At 40.5% G+C, this 27,032-nt stretch overlaps 3 protein-coding genes across 5 annotated transcripts in view; 2 read left to right on the top strand and 1 right to left on the bottom strand.

Moving 5' to 3' along the window:
• Positions 1-177: 177 nt before the first annotated feature.
• golt1ba (golgi transport 1Ba) lies at positions 178-8,082 on the top strand. The gene is made up of 5 exons (XM_079494561.1): positions 178-327; positions 955-1,046; positions 1,989-2,167; positions 4,215-4,296; positions 5,846-8,082. Exons 1-5 carry the CDS (start codon positions 303-305, stop codon positions 5,882-5,884), a joined length of 417 nt encoding a protein of 138 aa, XP_079350687.1. The 5' UTR covers positions 178-302; the 3' UTR covers positions 5,885-8,082.
• Positions 8,083-8,970: 888 nt separating this feature from the next.
• spx (spexin hormone) lies at positions 8,971-11,795 on the top strand. The gene is made up of 6 exons (XM_079494600.1): positions 8,971-9,003; positions 9,691-9,774; positions 9,906-9,963; positions 10,478-10,540; positions 11,051-11,137; positions 11,657-11,795. Exons 1-6 carry the CDS (start codon positions 8,998-9,000, stop codon positions 11,719-11,721), a joined length of 363 nt encoding a protein of 120 aa, XP_079350726.1. The 5' UTR covers positions 8,971-8,997; the 3' UTR covers positions 11,722-11,795.
• Positions 11,796-12,063: 268 nt separating this feature from the next.
• gys2 (glycogen synthase 2) overlaps positions 12,064-27,032 on the bottom strand; it is a 28,240-nt gene continuing 13,271 nt past the window's right edge. Inside the window, exons 6-17 of one of the 3 annotated variants that reach the window (XR_013789008.1) lie at positions 26,639-26,756; positions 25,650-25,770; positions 25,073-25,179; positions 24,815-24,874; positions 23,833-23,911; positions 20,540-20,653; positions 19,835-19,961; positions 17,927-18,022; positions 17,527-17,690; positions 16,126-16,206; positions 12,992-14,084; positions 12,064-12,774 (exon numbers count right to left, since the gene is read on the bottom strand). Coding sequence is in view for 2 of the 3 variants with exons in the window: in XM_079494592.1 (XP_079350718.1) it covers positions 13,896-14,084; positions 16,126-16,206; positions 17,527-17,690; positions 17,927-18,022; positions 19,835-19,961; positions 20,540-20,653; positions 23,833-23,911; positions 24,815-24,874; positions 25,073-25,179; positions 25,650-25,770; positions 26,639-26,756 (1,256 nt within the window). In the remaining variant the exon portion in view is untranslated. Of the gene's footprint in view, positions 14,085-16,125; positions 16,207-17,526; positions 17,691-17,926; positions 18,023-19,834; positions 19,962-20,539; positions 20,654-23,832; positions 23,912-24,814; positions 24,875-25,072; positions 25,180-25,649; positions 25,771-26,638; positions 26,757-27,032 lie in introns of all 3 variants that reach the window. The other 2 variants (XM_079494592.1, XM_079494591.1) reach the window with 2 other exon arrangements.

The following is a 27,032-nucleotide window of genomic DNA, read 5'->3' as shown; positions in this document are numbered from 1 at the left end:
TGCCTAAATTGTAATTGTAAATTGTAAATTGTGTGTGTGTGTGTGTGTGTGTGTGTGTGTGTGTGTGTGTGTGTGTGTGTGTGTGTGTGTGTGTGTATTTTTGTGGAGTGGCTTCTTTTGGGCTTGTTTTCATAGACCTGTTCGCTTATTTCTGCAAAACCTGGCAACACTGGTTGCTGGCTGGCTGCTGCAGCAGAGGCAGCTGTCATCATTACAGAGTCAACCAGGGGGGACTGTTTTAAGAATCTCTTTCATTTAATTATTCTACTTTGTTGTCTTGAGCTGTTGAAGCGCCTGCCAAGATGATTTCTCTAACGGACTCCCAAAGTAAGACGTTTTGATTTGAGTGTGTGTTCTCTGCAAATTAAAATTATTTTAAGGGACCAGCTGTTGCCCAGTAGCCAGTACTTCTCATTTCTAACCGGGCTCTCTCAGCTGATGTGCATCACTGAGCTATGCTAAGCTAACAATGCTAAATACATTTGCCCTGGTCTGGTTTTGTCCATGTCACGATGCCATCCACTGTGACTGACATCATGCCAGTACCTATGGGCTTCTGACTGCCACTCAGCTGCCACTCCATTAGCTGGGTGGGTGGGTGCTTGTGGACTGGAATGGAGCTTATGATAGAAAGTAATGATTGGACTCAGACTATTGCTTCAGACTATTGCCTCATTGCCTCAGACTATTATTTTCAAAATAATTGAGGGATTTAATAACTTGTATGTCCTAAGATTTAGACTCTCGAGTCTCGTAGATGTATTTTATAAAATAAAATTCTACAAGATTCTAAATCTTAGGCTAATAATGTCCAAGAAGTGCAACAAAGCTTCACCTTTTCCTCCCACTATTATACCTGCTGAAGCTAAAATGTTTTTTTCAACCTAGGTTGTGCAGTTTAAGTGAGAGTAAGTGTAACAATGTTGTAACATGTGTCTTGTCTGTGTCCCACAGAGATTGGGATGGGACTAACGGGCTTCGGTGTGTTTTTCCTCTTCTTTGGAATGATCCTGTTCTTCGACAAAGCCCTTCTGGCTATTGGAAATGTGAGTGTCACTGCTGCGATTATCTCTGACACTGAGAAACTCACAGGTGCCTTTCTGTTCCCGCTCTCGTTGTAGTACTAGCGTGACATAGTGTACAGTTAAACTTGAGAGCTTTCCATGTTACTGAGCTGCACTCAACTTCTTTCTTATATCTCAGTGCTTCTTAAAGTGGGGCATATATAGGAACCCTCAGGGTGCCTTGAGGGGTTTCCTAATGGACATTTACAGTTTCGTCACTGTAAAAGTGCACAATTGGAAATATCCGTGCCCTCTCAGAGTCATGGGGAGTCTCTGCCCACTGATCTAAAACTAGAGACTGGTGGAAATGTTTGTATCGGTGGACTTAATCAGAACAACAGCTGTGCTCACACAATTAGACTATAACTGGTTTTGTTACCTTTGTTTTATACCGTGTGTATTGTCTGATTTTGATTCCCTGTACAGTATTTGATTGGTCTTTAGATTATAGTTATTCTATTTAGAAAAGCCTCCTGGGGACAGGTGTTGAACTTGTTCTAGGACACTCAAGCATTACATCTGCATCCGGCCCGTCCAATCCAATGTGATTGTGATGTCCATGTCAAATAAATATGAACATAAACATTGAAATTAAAAACTTTGAGAACCACTGTTTTGTCTCTCTCTGGCTCTCATTCTTACGTATGAGACAGTGATGCTTGCAATTAGCCTGCATCTTTAGACTCACTAAATTGAGAAAGGACGCAATCATGTCACCCTCCGGGGGTCCTGGGATGCTATACTATAATCAGTACTGTACTCTAACATCGTTGAAGTAGGACTGACCGTGTGCCCATCTAAAAGACCACCCCTGGGTCCCGGGACCCATTACATAGAAAACCTATTTACATCACTGAGAGGAAGTTACGCTGAGACAAAGCATTCTCCGATATTGAGTTATCTTTTATCTTTCCCTCCGCCCAGATCCTGTTTGTGGCTGGGCTGGCCTTCGTCATTGGGCTGGAGAGGACCTTCCGCTTCTTCTTCCAGAAGCACAAGATGAAGGCCACCGGTTTCTTCCTGGGAGGGGTGTTGGTGGTGCTGATAGGCTGGCCCATCATTGGTGTTGTGCTGGAGTTCTACGGCTTCTTCCTCTTGTTCAGGTGAGGGAAGACGCAAATCACTTGGTTCATACTAGTGCAGGGGTAGGGGTGGGTGATATGGAAAAAATATGATATCACAATATTCAACCTTTTTTTCAGGCCAAGGACCTGATAGAGAGATGAAGCAGGGATCCCGATTCCCCACCCACAAATCAAATCATCCTTTATTTATATAGCACATTTAACACAACTGAAATTGACCAAAGTGCTTTACAAGAAAGAATAACATTTCGAGCAAATGACATTTGAAGCAATTCAATCAAGTAGAACCAGAAACATAGCAAATGTGGCAAACATGATACATGGACAATAGGAATTATAAAAGAAAATTAAAATCAGATAAGCCAGGGAGAAAAGGTGCGTTTTAAGTCTTGATGGATTGGGCAGCGCTAATATGGGGGGTGTTCCACAACTCTGGGGCCGCCACTGCAAAAGCACGGTCACCTCTTGTTCTGAGGGTTCGGGTTGTTTGCACAGTCAGCAGTGACTGGTCAGCAGATCTCAGAGCTCTGGGAGGGTTGTAGCACTGTATAAGTTCAGCCATATAATGGGGACCAGTCCATTAAGAGATTTCAAAGTAAAAAGTAGGAGCTTAAAATACATTTGTTTTATCGGGAGCCAATGGAGTGATATCAGGACTGGTGTGATGTCAAACTTTTTAGAGACGGTGAGAAGGCGGACAGCAGAATTTTGGAGTCGTCGAGTGAGGATTGGTCGATGCCATAGTATAGGGCGTTACAATAGTCCAGCCTTGAGGAGATGGAGTCAATGACCGTTTCAAATTGTTTGAGGGGGAGGTAGGGTTTAACCTTGGCGAGTAGGCATAGGTGATAAAAGCTTGTTTTGACAATAGCTTATCTGCTTATCGAAAATAACACCATGATTTCTTTATACATATTGTACACATTGTGTTGCAGATTAAACGTTTTCATAGATTTCATAGACTCACGTTCATCTGTATTTACAGATAGTTAAGCACTTAAAGCCTCAATACTTAGTCTGCTCTTTTCATTTCCCCTCTACACCAAACCTCTTAGACGAAAATAGCCAATCTACAAGCTCACATGTGAGCTTCTCAAATTCTCTATTTTCACTTCAGTGCTGCAATGACCAAGTGGACAAAACTCCTACTAAAGTGACACCTGTCCTGTCGCAAAGTTCCATATCTATATCCAGATGGCACCGAGATACATACATACAAGAGTTTTTCCACCATATCTTTTTTTCCCCACGATTTGGGCATCTCATAAATATTATAGGCAAAAATTCTCAAAAGATCTATAATGTATACACAATCATACGGAAGTAGCCTGACACTTTGTTTCACTCCATTCTTCTTTATTTATGGGCATGGCTAGCAATAGTACCACAGACGAAAAACAGTCTAAGTCCAAATTTCATTCTGACCCCTCCACGAAAAGGCCTCGTTGTCCTGAACCCTTATCTTCCACTGCTGGCCTGCTCGCTGGCCTGCTCGCTTTGCCTAAAAAAATGGCAACTAAAAAGTACGGGGAAGCAGCTTTTTGCTTCTACGGGCCGACGGCGTGGAACAAACTCCCACTGTACCTTCGACAGGCAGCCTCTGTAGACATTTTTAAAGCTCAGCTCAAGACCCACTTCTACACCCTTGCTTTTAATTGATTTATTTGTCTTTTTAAAAGAAATGTTATTCATGTCCTCACTGTATTGTTTATGCCCTGCCTTTCTTTTCTTTTATTGTGTAAAGCACTTTGAGCTGCATTTCATGTCATGAAAGGTGCTATACAAATAAAGTTGTATTATTATTATTATTATTATTATTATCTATCATTTATACATTATGGATCAATAGTGTGGACTTAGACTGTTATTCGTCTGTGGCATTCAATTCATGGGCTGGATAATAATATAATTACGTAATAATGCGTAATACGGCTGTGTTGCGTAGTGACAATAGCCGATCTTGCAAGCGTGTCATGAGCTTGCTGTCTGTCAGGGCTAAATGATTAAAAGTGAACTATGTTGCTAAGACCCATAATCTCTCTCTGTCACCTTCTGTCCCATCCAGGGGTTTCTTCCCGGTGGTCGTAGGATTCATCAGAAGAATACCCATCCTTGGCTCCATTCTAAACCTGCCGTTCATCAGTGGAGTGAGTACTGGCTAGCATCGTACCAGCACTCTGTTCCCTATGTTTACATGCAGCCACTCCAAATGAACTGACCTCACGAAAACACCTTAACCAGCCTTGATTAACCAAAACTGACGAGTCGACCACCGTCTTGTTTCCTGAACGGCTGATCTGATGCAATAGTGTGGCTTCTGTACAGTGGGCTGTTAAACCCGTTGCATCCTGCGTGTAAACATGCCCGTCAAAAAGGTGCATTCATTAGACACAAAACCTGAAGAGGAACCAACCATGTTGTGTAATTTCACCATCAAAATGGACAATACCAAAGGTTTTCCAGACCATATACAGGTCTTGTATGAGATAGCCAGTGAGTGGATCTAATGGATTTTAACAGACCTGTGGCTTGGAACGTAACCACCGAAAGTGGCTATTTTAGGTAGCCACTTAAACTGTAGCATTTGCATTGTGCCAATTCTACTGCTATGGTGTAGCCAGCCCCGAACCTTTATTTATTTTTTAAGAAAAAAAAAGTCTGGTTAGTTTTGTGGCTAATGGACATGCTCCCAGTGTGGTGTTGTGTGGAAGGCTTTGTTTTGATGTGAAACGTCTCTCTGTCTTTTTAAAGCCTTCGTAAGGCTGTGAGGACAATCAGCAGTCTTGGTCAGTCGCTGCCGATTTTCCCATGCATGTCAGCAACTCAGCATGTACAAACTGATAACCTGTCTTTCTTAACACATGAAAACAATGTTTCACTTCTAGATGGCTATGTGAGATTAGTTCTGCTTAGAGAGCGCACCAATTCACCCATTGATTTTTTCATAAAACCTAACACTAGGGCTGGGCAACTTTACTGACTACTAAATATATCAAAACTGACATTTAGGACTTAACCTTGCTCATGTAGGTTAATTGAAGGGGAATACCACTCATTTTCAACATTTTATAATGTCATTATTAATAATGATTAATAATAATTATTAATTAATAACACCATAGAGTTGTGTGGAAATAATAATAATGTCCCCCTATTCTGTGTTGCCTAGAACTGGAGGTCTGAAAAAAATCTGTAACAGTACATCTTTGTGATGTCACTGAGATGTACTTCATATTGTTAGATTTTTTTCAGACCTCCAACACAGAATGCGGGGACATTTTTATTATTTCCACACAACAACTCTATGGTGCATTAATGACAAATGAAAATGAGTGGTATTCCCCTTTTAATATACTTTTTTTCCCCAACTAAATTGATTAGTCTGATTTACCACTTAACCCTTGTTTATACTAAGACAAACATTTGAAATGATGGTGCTATTGATTTGAAGTCATGTCGCCCAGCCCTACCTAACACTAGGCCTCTAAAGCATGTTATGCATGTGTTGTATTCAGAGACAAAGGTTTCTGTATGTGCCAAGCCAACATTTTGTTTAGTAATAATCATCCTAATGCAGTTTGACCTATGGCATACTTAGATCAATACCACATTGTATTTGTATTTCATATGTAAGCAGTGTTTGAAATGGAGTGTATGGCGGCGTATTATAACGTTACTTCCTTCTCTCCTTTTCAGTTTGTGGACAAAGTGGGCGAGAGCAATAACATGGTATAATGGTGACTTTTTGTATCCAGTGGAGGCCTGTGTCGGTGCAGTACAGTAGTTTCAAAAAGCAACACGATCTCCCTTCGGTCGCTGCTGGCTGACGCGACAGTTACGGCTATCCATTAAGATTACTTTCCCGTTTGGCAGGCAAAAGACTGCTTTTATACTGTATGCATCTGTAGTTGGTTTACGTAAGCAGTGGAAGGCTCTTCAGGTCCTGTTACCCTTCAGGAGACTGTTACTAAAGGATTTCGTTACCAAGAAGTTCACAGTGGGATATTTCAGACGCCGTTGATCTCTCCGCCGTTGAACGCAACTTTATAATATAGAAGTATATGGAGGACTCTCTGAAAAGATTCCCTGGACTCTATCCATGTGGCTCTTACTCTGTTGGAATTGGAATGTACACAAAAACACTCCTGGCGGCTTGTAAGAAAGATGTATAAGAAAGAATTGTCAGCTCTCCAAAGTCCTTCTGGTATACTTTTTTAATTCACAAAAAGACACGGGCAACACAGGTGTGTTTCTGTGTCGAATTCACTTTGGAGTGCTGACAATTCTTTGTCTCATACATTGAGTCTTGTTGAGCTGTTCACCCGGTTAAACTATTGTTTTAAGGTTTGAGTTGTGCTCGTTTTACTTCTACTTTGCTTGTAAGAAAGAGACATGGAGAGAGAGTTTGTTGTTACATAAAAGCCGGATTTATACTTAAGTCTTACCGTGCACTCACACCAAATGTGTTTTTTTTTAATCGCTGTGTGAAGTCTCAGTCACCAATTGCTAAAAAGCACTTGTGCCAAAAGTGTCAATTCCTCGTTGCTGCGTCTAGCTTTATACTGTATGTGAGGAAGTGGAGTTCTGCAGAGTTTGTATAGAAGCAAGCTAATTGGCTATATACTTATTTAATTAGTACAACCAAAAATAGTTTGACAACATTTTAGGTGAGAAATAGACCTAGTTGTTCAATATTGATTCAATTCACATTAAGCATGCAGTGTGGGAGTAGGTAATTCCCCGCTGTCAGTGTATACTGCATTGCATGTAAAAACAGTATGCGTGTGTGTGTGTATATATATATATATATATATATATATATATATATATATATATATATATATATAGGCTATATGTATGTTTTTATGAATTAACCTACTGTAAGAATAAACCACATTAACAATAATCTACATTTTGCAAAATTCAGGAGCTGTTCTCCTATACTATACTACAATACATCCATCACTAGTGGACACTCGAATCTAGGCGCTGCTCATTCACATGAGATGAGATGTTCTGAGGCCACAAAATTGCAGCAACATTGACACAGGCTTCTTGTCGCTCCAAGTCACTCAGTGTAGTCAGACTCTGTTCCCATTTGAAATTATTGATGACTGCCGGTCACGTTTTGTCGCTTGTAGTCATTTTTTGTGTGAGTGCAGGGTTTAGTTGTATGACGGTGTCCTTGGTGCGGGATGCCGTTATACGACGCAGTAGGCCTATAAATGAGACATTACAGTGCCTGTGCTTTCAACTTTATATGGACTACAATTTCATGTCCGATATTTGTGTCAATTACCGTGTCTTCTCTCTGTCTCTCGTGTGGCTATTTGACTACCGGTTGTGGCAGTTGTTTTCCTACTGTTATCTTTCTGTGTATGACTGGCTAATGGGATTACATAACATTACTACCTTTTTTTTTTTTTTTTTTTTAGGATCAAAGGTTTGACTTTTACCGTGGTAAGGGCAATACTACCCTCCAATTTAAGAATTAATGGTGTTATTCTGAAGTCAAGGGCAGTCTAGTTGTATGTGTGAAAATAAGCTATTCTTTCAAATCCAGAAATAAGTACTTTGGAGTTGCGGGCTCGTATAGTTTGTGCCAAACAGACTATTGTTTTACCAGGTTTAAAGAACCAGGACATGTATGAATCAACAACATCCTTTTATGTAGTATCATTCACCATGTGCAGTTTAATATTCAATGGAGCAACCATACATTTGTCATGATAAATCCTAGCTTTGAAAGAATTATACAGCTCAACATAGGTTGAACTGTCCAAACTCCAGCAATAGCATGCAGACACAAGTTCCTACAATGAGTGGTGTTGCCCTTCAAAGAAAACAAGGTACTGAATTATTACATTTAAAATGACAATGCTTTGACAATATTTCGCTGTATGCCACTTTTTGTAAATATATAAAGAAAGTTGTCCGTGTGTCTTGTCATTTGTTTAGTCCATTAAACTACGTCATGAATTCAAGAAGAATGTCTAGATACTACATCAAAAGCAAACCGTATTCTAGACTTTTATAGATTATCACTGCAGTTTTCAGTCAAAAATGCGTCTTAACATTCAAAACTAACTGAATAGAAGGCATTTTGTAGACCAACTTGTACATTTCCATTACTTACATTCCAGAAGAGGATAAATGAATGCCAGAAATAATTGCCAAATGATTGCAAGGGAAAATTGTGCAATATTAAAGTACCAAATGTTTCAATTCTTTTGGGATGTCATGATTCCTAAATTGGTGAAATGAGGTGACCCAAACACAATTCCTGTCCTATTTCCTGAGGGGAGATGCCGGTTATCAATTAATCGAGAGGATTGGCTATTCATTCATGGGATCCAGACCTCATTTGTCCGTTAACTGCTTCAGTGAGCAAGGCGTAAACATATCAATATCCCAAAGAGAAAATCTCCCCCACTGACAAGTAACCTAAAGCAGTATAAGACTGAATCAAGTCCACTATCCCTCAGTTTATTAATTTTGATTAAAATAAATGTACATGGTCCGTTGCTGCACTATTGCAGTAGGTCTGCCTATGACAGCAATTTCCATTCATTGATATACAGTACAGTCAGCAATGAATGAAAAAGGATTGATTAGTGCCTGGGTCCATTCACAACCCCAACCGCCCCTACTTTATCAAATTGGCGTGACCTATCGCTGTTGACGTCTGTTCACAGCTACGTAGTGCCTTGGGCCATAGAGAGGTTCCCCCCCTCCACCCCACCCCAACAATATAAATAGAGGGTAAGCGATAACGAACCCTGTTAGATTGTCTCTCTTCTACCATTTCAGACCAACCTACTCTTGTCCCTTTAGGAGCTGCCATCACAATGAAAGTAAGTATATTTACTTTATAGTCGAATTACTACACTTGCAAAAATCTTGAATGAAGCCTTGAATTCATGGAGATTTTGGGGGTTTTGTCACATTCCTAATGTGATGCCCGGCGGAGTTTATCTGAGCAGTCACCCAGTCTGAATGATTTATTGGTTTAGGAATGTGTCAAAAAACAAAAAAATCTCTAATTCAAGGCTTCATGGTGTGTGTAATTGATAGAAAATAAAGTATTTTTTTTGGGTGAACTCCTTTAATTTGACCTGAGATCAGATTCTAAAAATGTCTTCTACATCTTGACAGTTTTCTGAAAAAGCTATGTTTCTATGTCTGTTTGTTCTTCGATTTTTCAAAAATAGCAGACCTACAAGCTCGTAGCACACCAGATCTGCTATTTTTCAATAGCTAAAGCTTAACATAATGCTGACACCAAAAGGGGTTCCCGCCCCAAAATGGGTTAATAGGCTACTTCAATAGACCAAGTGATAAACCATGCTTATAAATCAGACTACAGTTCACTGGACAATATTAAATATTCTGTGCTCTAGTGCTAAACTATTTGGCAAATGAATAATGCTGGGGAGAATATTGTGTAATTGGCTTAAATTGTGCAATAAATTATGGATGATGGCACATTGACTATTAGACCAAATATAACTCGCAATATGTTCTCTTTCTGAATCCAATAGGGGTTGAGGACCATTACTTTAGCCTACACACTAACACTTTTACTACTGGCAACCTTTGTCTCACATTCGCTGAGCGCACCGAAGGTAAATATTATTTCTCATTTTAAAAGTTCAGGATTTGCGGTTCATTTACAAGAAATTTATTTTCAAAAATGTCATTGCAAATATTCAAAAAAATAAGCTTGATTCTTTTTATTTCTGCTTCCAAATGAAAGGGCAGTTTCCAGCGGAGAAACTGGACTCCCCAGGCTATGCTGTACTTAAAGGGAACTCGTAAGTACCTGCATCTGTTTAATTTACTGTGATCTTTTGTAGCACACGTCACTTGCTTGGTGACAGAGTAGCCAAAAACTGTACTCAAGTAACAAAAAAATGACAAATAGTACAAATAGTGATCCAAATAATTACTTGCCGAGTTACTGCAAATCATACGATCTAATTTATTATAAATTATAAAATGTATTAAGGATATGCATTAATAAGCTACAAGCTTCTGCCTATGCATTTTCAGTTTAAAAGAAAAAAAAAAGATTGTAAATTTGTCTCACTGAAAAAAGCGTATTGAAAAAAACGAATTCATAAGTGCTTGTCGAGTACAAATAAACAACATTTGGCTGCCATCTCTCCGAGTGAATTAAACAATTGTATTAAAAGTAAAAGTAAATAATATTTTTTTAAAGTAAAAAGTATTTGTTTATCGATATCGCTCCCTGAATAAAACGCTTGTATAACAAATGTATACTCTATAGTCTACTCTATGGCAATACTGTATGTTATGTCATTTCAGAGGGACGAAGGTTTATCTCAGAGGACCGCAAAGAAGGAGATGTGTATGACACCTTACACTTAGGTAACAATGATAATGTAATTTAGATAGCATAATATTTTAACAGGTGCTATAGGTTCATAGTTTACCACCTGTTATGCTATAGTTTCAATGTATAGATTATTATTTTGATGGCATATTCTTGTTTAGACTGATGCTCTTCTTCTTGGTCTACCTGGGATGCTAGTTTTCTGAGGCACTCTACTCTACATCTTATGTATGCGATTACCTTGCTTATTGTAAGTCGCTCTGGATAAGAGTGTCTGCTAAATGCCTAAATGGAAAATGTATTGTAGGTACAATATACCAATTATACAATTGTAAACTCCTACCTGGAAGTCATCCTAATGAAATTGCGATACCATAAAACCCATTGTCCTGAAAATGTATTGTTTCCATAGGTCTCTGTTGAAGAGAAAAATTTTGATGTCACTACTCGTTAAAATAACTGCTTTCTGCCATACTGTAGGCATGTTCATGAACGAACTCAGGTCCATGTTGTGTGGGTCTGTTGTAATTTGCATTTCTTTGCAGAGACCCGTAGTCAGAACACAGAGAGGCTGAGTGTCAATCAGGCCGCAACTGTGCTGCTCAATTTTCTGCAGCAGGTCAAGGAGGAAGGTAAGATGAAGGAACAACTCATAAATCGTTGCACGTTGAAATCTTGTATTTCCATATTCCAACTTTTTCATAGGTCATATATTTGGACATATTGGTTCCACCCAACAGCGAAGAAAGTTATACGCACTCGATACAGAACAGCATCAGTATTGTCTATTCTGTGAATGGATACATGTACTTCTTCTATTACTCAAAGTGCCTCTCTCAGCTTTGAGACACAGATGGCATGCTGATTTAGTTTGAACTTTGAATACTCTTCAAATACTGTTATTAGTAATTAATAAGTATAGAAGTATAGAATAATAAGTATAGAATAATTAGCTTGTGGCTGATATAGTTTTATTTTAGTTCTTTTCAAATGCGATTCAATGTCATTATTACTGTATATGCAGATAGGTTGAAAATCAGTGATGTGGGGTTGCAACATTGCAATAGAGGAATAAAACTATTTTCCTCTCCGTCTCTCTGTGTGTCTCTCTGTGTCCCTCTCTGTCTCTCTCCCTCCCTCTCTCCCTCTAGCTGTTGAGAGTCCTGATCAGGTGTTCTTCCAGGACCTGCCAATATGGAAAAGGTCGTACTTCTGAGAGACTCCATCCATCGTTGTAAAAATCCTCTTCGCTTATGTATGTCAGAGACTCAGCTCCACATTGAAGGGAGAGAAGAAATTTGTTTTGTAAATATCACTTGGCTTGAAATGTATTGCATTGTTTTAATAAAATGGGTTTGAATTCAGGACAGCACCATGTGCCTGAGATTGCTTGATCAAAGAAGAGGACTCATCGGCCGACAGCTTATTTGTACATTTACATTGTTTAAAGTAGTGGGATTCAAATTGGGGTCAAGTGACCCCCAGTGGTCTTTGAGGGGGTTCCAGGGGGTCCCCAGAAAACACTGTTAATATAACATCGACATCAGTTTAACTACTTTAAACCTATACACACATCAGCTATTTAAAATAGCCAATCTGCAAGCTCACAACATGTTGCAATGCCATGTGCTGTGAGCATGTAGATGATATTGTCCCCAAATATTGAATAAATGACTGATTTGACTGACTGTACTCATAAAGTGTTGTGTTTATAATGACATATCAAGCTCTAATGCTATAAAGTATTCCAATACATGTATTTCATTGAAGGACATAATTGTTTACTTTAATTGACTGAATTTCAATCATCCACCATCATACAAAATACTGTCACACAGGGCTGAGTAATCATATCAATCATTTCTCTTCGTAGAAACAAACCATAGCTGAGAGAATGTTAAAACAGATTTTTTTAAGGGACAATGTTGTCAGGCAAGCCATGCAAGCTAGGCATTTGTTTCAAAGGAGAGAGATTGTAGCCTATGGCAGTGCTTTTCAAAGTGGGATCCAGGGTTCCTTGATGGAGTTACAAATGGAGCCTTAAAAAGGTGTTATGGGCGTCCTTGAAATTAAAAGCTTTGAGAACCACTTGTCTATGGCATAGGTTTGTATGTAGGTATCTAGAATCCTAGTACTAGGACTGTTGGAACTGACAAACAACATGATCGCCAGGAATCAGCACTAGAAATGTTCAAAAAGAGAATTTAATTAGAGTAGTTCAATGGGGTGTGTAATTTATATAAAATAAGTCATTGTTTTGGGGTGAAACCTCTATTTAATAGAGGGTATGCGCATGCTTAAAGTGAATGGCACATCGAGTGGCAAAGCAACATGCAAAGTGAGTTTAACATTGTTTAACGTTGTTTAATGCAATCAGACAGGACTTTTCTGTTTGGATGTATGGACTGTCAAGGCCAGAAAGTAGTTTTTTGCCACTCAGTAGGCGTTCCTGCATAACTTCCTGGTTTGATGATGATGTCACGCACATACCCTCTATTAGGACAATTATTATTATTGAGTGAAAAGGCTTATTTTTGTGGCCTGGCTGGGAAGCTGGAAGCGGCTGTGTAAATGGTGCTGTGGTTCAGGAAATGTGTAATTCACGCGGATCCTCACATTGATCCTGCCATCCCAAATGTTTTCATCACAGTAGGGCTCTGTGTGCATACATTGTAGTCCCCTTTTCCAGAAGGCGGCATGAACATTTCCTGTTCCGGTTTTCAGTTTCCCCAAGGCTCCGTTTGATTGGCTCAGATCGGCAGATTTGAACTGGAAAACAACACGCGACATCTTCATAGGTCTTTCCAGTTCCAAATCTGCCTAGAAATCAAGCCATCCAGGATCCTGGTGAATCATGGCCATAAAACTTGAGATTCTGTGAAAAGCAATATTTAATTATACAATACACTATATTTAATAAATAGCCTACCCTTGTTTTGCGGTTATTATTTATTTTATTATTATTTTTATTTTTTGCAATTATTTTTGTTTCACAGAATTAAATGTTTCATGGTCACGATTCACCAGGATCGTGGATGGCTTGATTCTAGGCTTAAAATAATTGATACAAATATTTTTGGAAATCTCTATGGGAACAGTTAGTGGGGTCTGGATCGATGGAACCAGAAAATGGACGCCACTGCTATGGACCTCCTGGAAAAGGGAACTACAATGAATGCACAGAGCCTGAGTACACAGTAAAACCCTCAGTGTTTATTTCACTCTGTGAAGTGTACAAATGGAACCAAATAACCCCTTACGGGTCCATCTGGTTCCATTTGTACACGCCTCAGAGGTACAGTGTGTTCTGCAAAATGCCCAGAGAGATGCAGGTGGGGTGTACGGTACACATGTGTACCTGCCTGGCGTTAATGACTCGACGACTACGGCTCAGTTGCCCGACTCTTCCGGGCAGCTTGTCTTCGTGACGGGAGACTTGATGTTCAGCCTGTCCCTCTCCGCCTCCTCGTCCTCGTCGTAGGACTCATCCTCGTCGTCGCTGTGGTGCGGGGTGGAGTGGACGGAGGCCGAGGGGGAGGGGGGCACAGAGTAGGGCCGGGGGTAGCGGAAGCCCTCCGTCTGTGGACGCAAGAGATTGATTTTCAAGACCTTTATTCAATCTTTTTCCAGTACATGATAAACATGACACAGTCAGATGATTATAGCCACAGGGTGCCTATACAATATTAGAGATTTAAAAACAGTGAAATAACATTTCAGCAAAGGTGCCATCAATAGTGACTGTGCATAATGCCTCTCCTACACACCACACCTGTAGAAACCCCCCAATGTCCCCCACCAGACTGTAATAGGCCTTTTCTACTTTAATGCGAGCTGCCATTATCCCCGTTGCCATCAACAGGGGATCAACTGACCCCAAACCCTGCACCGTATTCCTCCTCGTTTTCCAAATTGCCAACTTAACAGATCTGTATACAAAATTGACCAGTACTACAACAGGTCTTCTGTATTTCGGACCAAAGATAACATTTTCAAGAGAGAGAGAGGAGAGAGAGAGAGAGAGAGAGAGGAGGCACGGTTGCTCATCGCGTACCAGGCATACGTCCTGTGTCACTGTGTGCGTGTGTGTGCACATGCGTGCAAAATAAATAGTAGTTTTAAATAGTCCCACACAAATGCAATATCCCCTAACCCAGGAGTGTCCAAACCTTTTTCAAAGGGGGCCATATTAGAAAATATTAAAACACCCAAGGGCCAACTACATAATTTTGCTTCGGATTTAAACGATTCTATTTAACTATCATCATCAATATTTAATATCAATGGTCTTTTGTCAGGTGTGTGCTGTGAACAAAAAGTGTATCTCAGCCTTATGTCACATTACCAAATGTAACCAAACAAGCAAGGTAAAAAATAATAATACAAGGAATAAGAAACACTGACAAATTATACTCTGGAAAATGCCCAGGTTAAAAAAAACTTTAATGTAATGTCTTTAATGTGAACTGACTTTGATTTCTTATTGTATAAGTGGTAGGATATTGTTAGCATTCTTTTAACTAGGAGTAGATTATAGTCTAGATTATAGTAAACCAGTGGAACGAAATTCCGTTGAATTATGCATTTTATGTTGAATGACAATAAAGATATCTATCTATTCTATCTACTTGTATTACTACGCTTTTGAGGGCCTAATGTCCCCACAAGTATAGTAGAATTTGAGAAACAGACATTGCTCATTGACAACCTCAGTATGAGAGACAACATACTTATCCCCTGCAATGCACAAGTATGAGAGACAACGTATGCATTTCCCCTGCCGTACAGGGATCTGAATCAGAAGTCTGTCACTCATCCAAATGTTACGCTGTCAATTAAAGCCCTGTAATAGGTCAGGGTGATGATGGTTATCGCGGACCCTAATGTAGTTTAGTTTTTTAGTTTTTTTAATAACTAATGTATAAAATAATGGATAAAGTGGTTAAAAGCTAAAGTAACACAGATGCGTTCCACGGCTTACTAGTATAGCGTTGGAGTGGTAACACACTGTGCTCTGTACCGTGTACTGTGTCATGGGAGTGATAACTGGTAACACACTGTGCTCTGTACCGTGTACTGTGTCATGGGAGTGGTAACTGGTAACACACTGTGCTCTGTACCGTGTACTGTGCCATGGGAGTGATAACTGGTAACACACTGTGCTCTGTACCGTGTACTGTGCCATGGGAGTGATAACTGGTAACACAATGTGCTCTGTACCGTGTACTGTGCCATGGGAGTGATAACTGGTAACACACTGTGCTCTGTACCGTGTACTGTGTCGTGGGAGTGATAACTGGTAACACACTGTGCTCTGTACCGTGTACTGTGCCATGGGAGTGATAACTGGTAACACAATGTGCTCTGTACCGTGTACTGTGCCATGGGAGTGATAACTGGTAACACACTGTGCTCTGTACCGTGTACTGTGTCGTGGGAGTGGTAACTGGTAACACACTGTGCTCTGTACCGTGTACTGTGCCATGGGAGTGATAACTGGTAACACACTGTGCTCTGTACCGTGTACTGTGCCATGGGAGTGATAACTGGTAACACAATGTGCTCTGTACCGTGTACTGTGTCATGGGAGTGATAACTGGTAACACACTGTGCTCTGTACCGTGTACTGTGCCATGGGGTCCGTCTTGAACTTGTCTGGGAAAGCTCTGCTGAGGGCCAGGCGGCGGGCGTGTACGTAGAACTGTCAATCACAAGCCGACGGATCAATCATGAAACAACATTGAAAACACAAGCGTTAGACACCAATAAAACCAGGTGTGTCTCATTTATAACCCAATGAATGTACCATTCCCTATTCATTATCCCTTTAAGATAATTTAAAGCTGCAATACGGAACCTATTTTAATGAGTAAAACATCGTAACCAATCTAATACAATATAACTATTAGGCCTGCAGTGGTTGGATGTGGTCTCCATACTCTTCCGTTGAGACATTTAGACCCTGGTGTCTGGGAGAACACCTACTGGTCGACAAGTAGTACTGCCTGACGCTCATGTGAGCAAATATCTCCCTGGGCACTCTTGCATGAGTCATAGAAATTTGGTCTATCATGCGATCCCAGGTAGCACATACAAGTTATGGATTGCAACTTTAAAAGCTGTAAAAAGTTATATTGTTTTTACGCTACCCTATGCTATGATCATGAACACATCACCACAACCGAAAACGTGTTTCCAGAGGGATAAAATCGGCAGCATCGCATTGGAGCAGCAATATTCATTAATCTCATTTCTGGTAGAACAGGACACTTTTGATATTGTTATTGATTATAAGGAATATATTAGCTTGCAGTGGTGGAAATTAACATTTACATTTACTTTGTACTGTACTTACGGTAAGTACAATTTTGTGGTATTTGTCCTTATTTCCAATTCCCAATACTTTTACTTCTACTCCACTACATCTCGGAGGCAAATAATGTACTTTTACTACACTACATTTATTTGACAGTTAGTTACTAGTTACTAGATCATTATTACAAAACCAGCCCTATACATTTTGGTCCATTTGAAAATAGCTGGCTATTTTCAAAAGAGTTTTATACATTTGAAAACGTGAAATGAGACATGCTGCATAATGAGTACTTTCTACTTTTGGTACTTTAAGTACATTTTGTACACTTTACTATTGTACTTTTACTCAAGTACATTTTGAACTCCGGACTTTTACTTGTAACAGAGTATTTCTATATTGCAGTATTGATTGCGACTGTAGGTCGCAGATTACTACGAAACCTGCAAAACCTGTCAGTCAGTCCATCACACCTCCAGTAAGGCGCCCTCAGGGTTAGCTTGTTCTAAATATCTACAGGTTGTACAGACTGTACACATGTCACTTGCCAAAAAACAACTCGATCTACACTAGGCTGTAACATTACATGTTGCAGTAGATCAGTTCTATTTGGTATGCAACAACAACACCGTCGTACTACAGACTGCGGGTCAACCGTCGTGTGTCGTGTACACATGCAGTGGCGCTGGAGTGGCGGCAGATACTGACCCGACCCAGGTATTTCCAGTCCAGCAGGTCGGACAGCCGCTCGGTGCGGTTCCGTTGGATGATCCGCTGGCGCCGAGACTGCTGGCAGAAGCTGAACATGAACTGGGTCAGCTGATTACACGACTCGTCGGCCGAACGGAACCGCCGGTCCACTATGTAAATACCTGTGTGTGTGGGGGGGGGGGGGGGGGGGTATCACGACAAGTGGGAATATACACAGTGATGACATACTGTATGGTAGGTGAAAGCAGTAGGTGACAATTTACAGTTACAATTTGAGGTGTTTATCAGAGATATTGCCTCAAGAAACTAGGATGGCAGGTAAACCAGGAACCTAGCATCTGTCTAAACAATATACTATCTAACAGGAGAGAGACTGTCTGTCTGTCCGTGTGCATACCATAGGCACTGGGATCTGAGACATGCTCCTCCATAAAGCAGCCGAATCCTGAGAGGTTGGTGGTGACACTGGGAATGCCCATCACCGTGCACTCACCTGGGAGAGAAGGACATATAAAATGTACATTAACTATGTGTGTGTGTGTGTGTGCGTGTGCGTGTGTGTGTGTGTTGTGTATCAATCAATACATGATCTACAGTATCTCTGAGTCTGGGACACCAACCCACACTGTAAAACCATCGTTGTAAGGAGGCATTTGGTTCCCAGGTATCAATCATTTAGCTCAGTGGTTTTCAACCCTTTTCACATCAAGGTCCATTATTTATTCGGCATTTGAGCCACAGACATGCTGTATTGATGAGGCACCATAGGAGAGATAACAGGCAAACGATCAAAATAATAATTATTCAACAGATGTTTAACAATAATTTAACTCTTTGGAGCGTAAAATTAAACCAAAATTTGGTTTCAATGTACACTGGTGGTCCCCCATGTTGAATGCATGGGACCCGAATGGATGCGACGGTAGCATCCATTCGGGGAAGGGATGCGACGGTAGCTAGGGGCCGTAGCTATGCTACGCAGGACAGCGTGTGGATGTTTGTTTACAAATCAGATAGTCGTCCAGCTTTACCAGTTTACTCTTATGTGGCTTATTTCTACCCTATAATGTTTTCAGATACATTTTTTAGCGTGATGATTAAGTTGAAACCGAGTAATACACTCCCTGGATGTTATCTTGAATGGGAATAAAAACGGACCGTCTTGTTTCGGTGCTATCATTTTGGATCAATGTGCTTTGACTGTACCATGTACTGTTTTGCATTTGTTATTGTCTAATACAAATAAATAAAAAAATAAAAAATAATGAAGCAGGACTTTTCTGTTTGAAATATCAAAGTCGCACTACTTACAAATGTCCCCTATAATGATTTCAGATACATTTTTTAGCGTGATGATTAAGTTGAAACCGAGTAATACACTCCCTGGATGTTATCTTGAATGGGAATAAAAACGGACCGTCTTGTTTCGGTGCTATCATTTTGGATCAATGTGCTTTGACTGTACCATGTACTGTTTTGCATTTGTTATTGTCTAATACAAATAAATAAAAAAATAAAAAATAATGAAGCAGGACTTTTCTGTTTGAAATATCAAAGTCGCACTACTTACAAATGTCATCGACCTGGTGTACAAAGTATGTAGACTCTACTGTCCTAATATTTGGAAGACGTTTGGTTGTGTACATAACATAAATACACTGTACTGTAAAAATGGTCTTCATGGACAGAAAGGCAGACCACTACAGTAAAATACTGCTCCGTTTCAGCTGTGACACATACAGTAGCCTAGCTGTGGAAGACGAGGTGCCGTCAGTACGCTTAAAAGCTACAATATTATGTTAATAATAAAAAGTATGCCAGTGCCCAATGGGCACCGCTCTAGTAATTAAAAATATCATATGGGTTTGGTCGCGATTTATAAAATAAATGTAAATTTAAAATAAGATTTACCATATAAACTGCTTTAAGCTCATTTGTTGTCCACCTGTTGTGGTATTCGACTCACTTCTCATTGGAACATCATTTGTGGTTTCAAATAAAACATTGAAATGTGTTGTTGTCTCTCACTCTGCCTGTGGATCTGTGCTAGGGCCAACAAGCTGGGGGAAGGCATAGTGCATGTCGTTGTTGTCAGACAAATCTCCATATTTCAACCTAAATTAAATGACTAAATATCACAAGATTTTAGGTGACTAAATCTACAGTTGATTTAGTCGACTAAAATGTATTTTGGCGCGTCATATTGGCGTTGAAATGCCTGCTTTATACTCAAGAACTCCAAAAATAGCAGATCTGCAAGATCACAAAACGTGTGAGTTGTGTGGTTTGTCGGGTAACAGGCCACCTGGTGTGTATCCCCAGGGCTCATAGTAGGAAGGGAACACTCCGAGATGGCAGCCGCGGACAAACTCCTCGTAGTCCATGGGCAGCAGGGGGCTAGTGGAGGACAGGAACTCAGGGTGGAAGATGATCTAAAAGAGGAGAGGAGATGATTTCGTCGACGGAAACGAAAAATGTTTGTCGACTACCTTTTTTCACTGACGAACACGAAATAAAAACTAAGCTAAATGTATCGACAATTTTGTCAACAAATAAAAACTAGACTAAAGACAAGTCACATTTTATGTTTGGTTGCGCTCCGGTGTTGTGCTCTTAAAATAGCATATCTACAAGCTTGCAACGCGTTGTGTGCTTGTCGACTGTCATTTGAAATGTTTTCGTTTTAGTCTAGTCGACTAAATACCATAAGATTTTAGTTGACTAAATCTACAATTGATTTAGTTTGGCGGGCCTTGATGGTGTTGAGGTTGTAAATCGGCTATTTTATTGTGAAAAAAGGTAGTCGACGAACATTTTTGGTCATAGTTGTAGTCGACGAAATCAGAACTGCAAGTGCTACTAAAATGCATACACAAGAACATAGCCATAGGGTTACGTGACACCATCATATGAAGAAGTATAAATCAGGCTTATGAGGGAACGTGAATGATGATCAGACAACCCAATCATGATGAATAGTCACAGCGGGGGCTCTGCATGTGTATGGTACCTTAACGCGGTCCGTCCTTGCGTTGAAGAGGCCGATGCGTCGCACATTGGCCAGGATGGGGTCGGTCGAGTCCTCCAACATGTTATGAGTGGTCACTGGAGGAAGACTGTGTCTCTGTGCGTGCGTGCGTAAAGAGAAAGAGACGAGTGAGTTACGTGGTGAATATTTGTACCTTTATTGGAACTCCCTGGGCCAATGCACAATAAAATCCAGGGTGTTCATTAAATTCTTTAAAAAAAAGGAAAAATGGACCCTAACTGGTGAACTTTTATACTTTCAGAGTCAAATGAATTATCAGGCGAATGAATTGGTGAAATGTTAGGCGTTGTGTGTCCAGCTCGTGGATATATAGACTGGGCGAGCAGAGTTTCAAACCGACAACCTTGCCAATTCCAGGACGGCCTCTCTGGCCAAGCCACCACTGCATTTACCTAAAGCTCATACCAAAGGATGTTATGAATCCTTAACCACTGATCCATGACTAGCAACCTTGTATAGCTTTGTTGATCAGCTTTGTTGATCTAATGATATTTGATTGATTTCTCCCCCTTCCAATCCCTCTTCCACTGGCATGGAGGTCTCGAGTATTAAAACTCATGCAATTTAGGCAAAATATATTTTAGTGTCAGACGTGAACTTCAGGCTCACTTGATTCACTGGACATTTGGCCGTCCTAAAAAGAAGCAGACCCAGCACTTGCAAGTCAAGCCTACAAACACTGCTTTTGTATTGTCAAATACGTACCGTATTGTCCCGAATATAAGACGACTCTGATTATAAGACGACCCCCATTTTTCAAGACTCATTTGTGGAAAAAGAACATTAGTCCGGCAGTCGGAGTTGCCGGACTAGTGCCCCCTAGTTTGACATGTCACTGCTCCTTATGCTACTTAAAGCATAAGGAACGTTTGACATTTTTGCCTTATATAGGATGTTAATGGTAGGGTCACATATATACCCCTATAAAGAAATTGCTCAGTGCTGACAGCCGGTCAGCAAGTGGATTCATGAATGTATGTATATAGACCAGACTACCAAATTTTGCACTTTAAACAAAAGAAGCCTGTTGGCGGCCAGACTACATTGAATGTCAAATAGTCTAGTCCCCGATTATAATACGACCCTCCAATGTCTCCACTGTACTGTCGCAGTTTATAACCCTATTTTATACTTTGCTGTATGACAATGTCACGCGAAAATAACCGTTCTGCAAGCTCACAACTCTGCTATTTTAGTAACATTTTAAATGGTGTCATGCCCAGAAAAGCGACGCCAGGGTGAAAGTAGGCAAGTTATTCATACGACGCGTCCTCTGTAGACAGGAATTCAGCTCCAAAGCCATTTGTCACCGCAGTTGTAATGTGAGGAAGAACTTTTGCGGGGTGAGTGCAATTTCCCATTGGTCATTAAACGGCGTGTGAAATAAACAAGGCTTTTCAGCGTGAGACACTAATGGAAATAGAAATAACGGGGGACGCAATTGAAAAATGACAAAGAGGGGGGGGGGGGGGGTAGCTAGAGTTTTTCCCCACCAATCAGACTCTTACAGAACCCTGCTCTCTCTCCCCTACACACTTGTGGTCAATATCACTCAGCCCTCCATTTCCGACCTCTGAAATATCGGCGTCTGCATAATTTCATCTCATGAAAAGAGCGTCCGCTTCATTGGGCGCACTTGCTCACGAGGCCGCTATTAAACACAAGAGTGCATACATCACTCCCCAACAACGCTCCCAATCTATTGACCCATGGTCTGGTGCTGAAGACGTTAAATAACTCACCCTGAGCTCGGACACATCTCTGACGTCCATTCAAGAGGGAATCCCCCCCATCATCCCATTCACAATTTATCACCACTAAGAGCCACATTGATCCTGCAGTGCATTGATTCTCCATTCACAAAAATAGGAGCCGATATGGGAGTACTGTACGTGCCAGAGGCCTCTTCTTCTCGTTTTGGGATATTGTTTTTCTCGTTCCATTTCATTGACCATTGATCTACAACTGCAGGTCAGTTATCCTCAACTACTGAAGAAGATTCTACACAGTCAGTCAATAAGTACGGCTCGTTAATGTGATTTGCTTCTTTTTAGCATGTAATAAAGCTAATCTATTTTAAGCCCAAACTTCACCAATGCAACTCCTTGCAACTGCCATTGGGGATAATGGTTGCAACTTAGTTGCATGTTGCAAGGATTTGCATGGCGAATCATTAGTAAGGTTTGGTTTGGGCTTTACAGTTATCTCACACATACGAAGCTATCCCCATTTTTTCCCCTTTGTTAAGTGTTTTGTATTGATTATATAGTGAGGACCCTCTCAAAAATGAGATACTATGGGCTCCAATTTCGAATTACGAAATTACGAATATAGACCCAGACCCACAGGAACGCACCCAGGGTGCCGGCCCGGTTCTGGCGAGCCACCCCGCGTCCGAAACGGTAGAGAAATGACAGTTACCATGTGGGGGTCCCCGGGGGTGGGGACAGTACAATACAGTACACTCTACTGTATTGTACTGTCACTTTACTGTACTGGCACATCCGAAATCATCATATATACAGTTAATATGTGCGTTTGTGTGTGTGTTAGGTTGCGCACAGGTGGTGAAAAACAACCATGCTGTTTTCGTGCTCATACCCAGCCAAGCAGGCACCCACCCAGCCAGCCAGCCACCCACCCACCCACACACACACACATAGGATAGCTCTGTAAGGGAGTGGTTGCACCACTCAAAAAGATGGCTAAAGAGGTGGAGTTAGCTGGTTTGGCAGATAGTTTGAGGATCCAATGGAGTTAAGATTTTCACCGAAGCACCTTTTAATACTTTCCATTGGTTCAATATTTTAGATATTAATATTTCAAGAATGTTCTGGAAATTCACCAGGACTTTTTGGACCTTTGCAACTGTGTGTTCATGCTTGGCTGTTTTATGTGGTTCATAGTTAGCCTGGTTAATAAACCAGACCGAATCAGCCGTTGGCAAAAAAAAGTTGCCTACCAGCGGATTACGGTCTGGCGAGGCTCAGTAGCACGCCTCTTTCCTACAGCAGAGAACAGGTCGGACCAATCGGGACACGGTATGCAATATAGGCGGGCTTTGGTACAGTGACGTTCAATGCTTGAGACTTTTGACTGACAGTAGCTCTGACCAATTGCGTCAAAGAGAAAATGTTCCCCGGGAAATGAAATCCAAGTGGAGCCAGCCCAGACTGATATACCGCGACAGTGTTGTGTGATATTAGTCTGGCTTATTAGCCAGGCTAGTTCATAGTAGGAGTGTTGTCCTGTACCTGAGTGGCGTAGATGGCTCTTTTCATAATGGTGAAATCATCTCGGTCCAGAATGGTGTTCATATCAGGGATGTCTCCTCTGAAGACAGGACAAACAATACATACAGTTAAACTGTAGACCAGGCCCAGGCGGTGGCGTAACCGTCTGGGCACCCGACTGGTAATCCAGTCGCAGTGTGCCGCGGGTTCGACTCCCGAGCCCGACACGGCCTTTACTGCATGTCTTCCCCCATCTCTCTCCCGTTTCCTGTCAGCCTACTGTCTGTCCCTTCAAAAACCAATAAAAAAAAAACTGTAGACCACACCTATTTATATTACAGTATGACAGCAAATTTAGTTTGTCATATTTTAGTTATCTGAAATGTTTTAATTTTAGTCTAGTTTTAGCTGTGTGATTTTATATGCTTTTATGTTTTTGATATGAATGATTTTAGTTGTCTAAATGTACAGTTGATTTTGTATTGTACAGTTTTTTTGTTTTCTTTGGCGGGCCTTGGTGGCGACATAATGGTTGTAATGGTTGCATGCTGAAAATAGCTCACAATAGCTATTACTATATACAAGCTGTGAGCTTGTAGATCTGCTATTTTCAGAGCGCAACATCCGAGCGCAATTAAACATAAAGGCCTGGACCGCTGGCGTATAGTGGTTCAGGCACCTAGTAGCCTGACGTCGCGGGTTCGAGTTCGAGTGTTCGAGTGTCATCTATAATGAAGGCATAAAAATTCCCCAAATAAATAAATAAAACACTTGTCCTTTTCTATTCTCCACTAGTCGCTCCCTTTTTCCACCACTGTATATTTGTCATATTGACACTTTATTGTTGCCCTACTTAGCTGCAGCCACTAGGAGGCTCTACTAAGAACCGGTCATGCAGGGCCTGGGATCAGTCCGTGAATTTGAGTACAATGATACTGTATAAAATACTTAGTTTAACAATGCATCATACATCCTTTTCCATGATACTGTATAAAATACTTACTTTAACAATGCATCATACAGCCTTTTCCCGAACTTATCCTTCACAGTGTGAGCTGTATCGCTGTGAGTGACAGAAAGACAATTCACCTCACATAATATAATACAGTATCATATGTTTTACACAAGAACTGTGTCTACAGTATACTACAAGCTGTGAGCTTTACTAGTGCTTCTAAAACCGTGGCCATTTCAAGTCTGTACTCTCTCTGCCTAAAACATGTTACAGTGAAACTGCGTTCCCCATGGCTCTGTTACGTACAACAGTTGTTTGCGTACTGCCTGTCCCTTCAGTGTCTCCACATTAAAGTTGTTGGTTTTCGCAGGCATGATGAAGAATACTACCACTGTCACATCACTCCTATGCACCTGAAAGACAAGTCAGTTCGTTAGTTATAGTGTCTTGGCATTTTGTATCTCGTATTCTAAGTGATTACTTGGCCTTTTTACTGTTGTTTTTTCTCTCTTGTTTGTACAGTAATGTTTATATGCGCCACAGTGCTCTTTTTGTTTTGTTGCCCGTTTTCTGTTTGGGGACTACGGATGGAAATTAGCATCCTTGCTAAATCTGACATATTTGCATTGCATTGTATGTGTAGTTAATTAATGTGCGCAAAAATAATTAAGGGAGGCTGACAGAGTAACAAAACAACCAAAGTTATTTTGATGGAAAAGGTGTGTGTGTGCCATTCTAACAGTGTGCAAAACTACTGATTTAGAAGGAATTTGTACAATCTACCTCGGGTTAAGGTTAAAACAAAAAGAAAAGGAGTTGATGCTTAGTTTTTAGTGTAAAACTTCAGGTGTAAAATGCGGATGGAAGCCAGGGCTCTTCTTACCCTGAGCAGGTAGTTGAGTCTGGACAGTGACTCTAGGAAAAGATCGGCTCCCTTGTTGGAGAACTCATAACGTCCAGCAATGAAGAAGTAGAGGGTTTTCTCCAGGTCGAAGTCCAGGTGGCTACAGGACAAACCTCACCGGTTAGAGACCCATTACAACCGCAAATGCATCTGAGAGCTATGTTATACTTTGGCTATTCACAAATAGCAGATATATAATCTTGTAGATCTGTTTTTTTCATAGAGAATATTTTGCAAATCTTTGAATATAATATATCGTTTTTTATTTCTTTGCATTAATCAGTGCTATTGAACACCCTTTACATATGTGTGTTGGTTAAAGAAATATTGAACCAATGAAAAGTAGTAAAAAGCGCTTCGGACAAAACCTCTTAACTCCATTGGAGTAACTAGAACTAACTCCACCACCTCTCCCCCTCTCACGCAAGTAATTGACAATATAAAGTCACAGCACCAACTTTGATGAGGCAATATTGATTTGTTTTCAAAATAAAAGGTTTTCTTCATTTCCTGAAAAAATATTATTTTTAATTCCCTTTAAAATGAACATTTTGGAGTTAGGTGGTTTCTTCCCGACAGTATAGATATGTTTTGTTAAAGCTAATATTTTTAACCCAAATCTTTTTTGTTGTTTTTGTCTCTTCCGGCCTCCTCCTGGAGGAGGTTCTTTTCCAAAATAATTATTAAAAATAAATAAGAACAGTAAATGAAAGATCACGGCCCCCTCAAGTATTGTATTGGACACTACTTTTGTATAGGAAGGGGGCGGGGCAGCTAAATGAATATCAAATATCTAATTACTGAATCAAGTAACTTAAAAAAACGTCTGGGGTGTTCATTTAAAAGTGAAATTTCAGATGACTAAAATATGGCTAAAAGTAAATGAAATTTGATTCAAAAGACTACGACTAACTAAACTAAACTAACAAAATGTAAACACTCATACAGTATAAGCCCCATGCACTGACCCGTAGAAGTGTCCTCTGATGAACTCCTGGATGTGGTTCTTGTTGGTGGAGTGGAGGTTCTGGAACTCGTGCACAGCTGAGAACTTCTTCACGTTCAGCCCGTTGGGGGTTACTACATCTGGAGCATTCACACAGCCAGGGAACATACTTAATGACAGTGTAGTGGACGGGTTACAATATTGCCATTGTGTATTCTATATACCAGTGCCCAGTGGTTCTCTAAAACCCTTTCTCTTTGTTAAGGACCCCCAAATTAATATGTATTTTTCCACAGGCCCCCCTTTTTCTTTTTCAAATATAGGCTTTATTCTCTGCTTGATTTTATTATTTTCTTTTTTTTTTAAATAGTAGTAGTACAAGTAGTATAATAGTAGTACAAGCCTACAGCTTGTAT

This window comes from Electrona antarctica (genome assembly GCF_951216825.1).
Source record: "Electrona antarctica genome assembly, chromosome: 23".
In the NCBI taxonomy this organism is placed as follows: domain Eukaryota; kingdom Metazoa; phylum Chordata; class Actinopteri; order Myctophiformes; family Myctophidae; genus Electrona; species Electrona antarctica.
This window is presented reverse-complemented; position numbering and strand designations above follow the sequence as displayed.

Bases quoted from the DNA above. Each gene is read 5' to 3' on its own strand.
- golt1ba (XM_079494561.1), top strand. From the start codon at position 303: ATGATTTCTCTAACGGACTCCCAAA. The intron at 328-954 runs GTAAGACGTTTT...TGTGTCCCACAG, and splicing joins TTCTCTAACGGACTCCCAAA to AGATTGGGATGGGACTAACG. The intron at 2,168-4,214 runs GTGAGGGAAGAC...TGTCCCATCCAG, and splicing joins GGCTTCTTCCTCTTGTTCAG to GGGTTTCTTCCCGGTGGTCG.
- spx (XM_079494600.1), top strand. The intron at 9,775-9,905 runs GTAAATATTATT...TCCAAATGAAAG, and splicing joins ATTCGCTGAGCGCACCGAAG to GGCAGTTTCCAGCGGAGAAA. The intron at 9,964-10,477 runs GTAAGTACCTGC...ATGTCATTTCAG, and splicing joins GCTGTACTTAAAGGGAACTC to AGGGACGAAGGTTTATCTCA.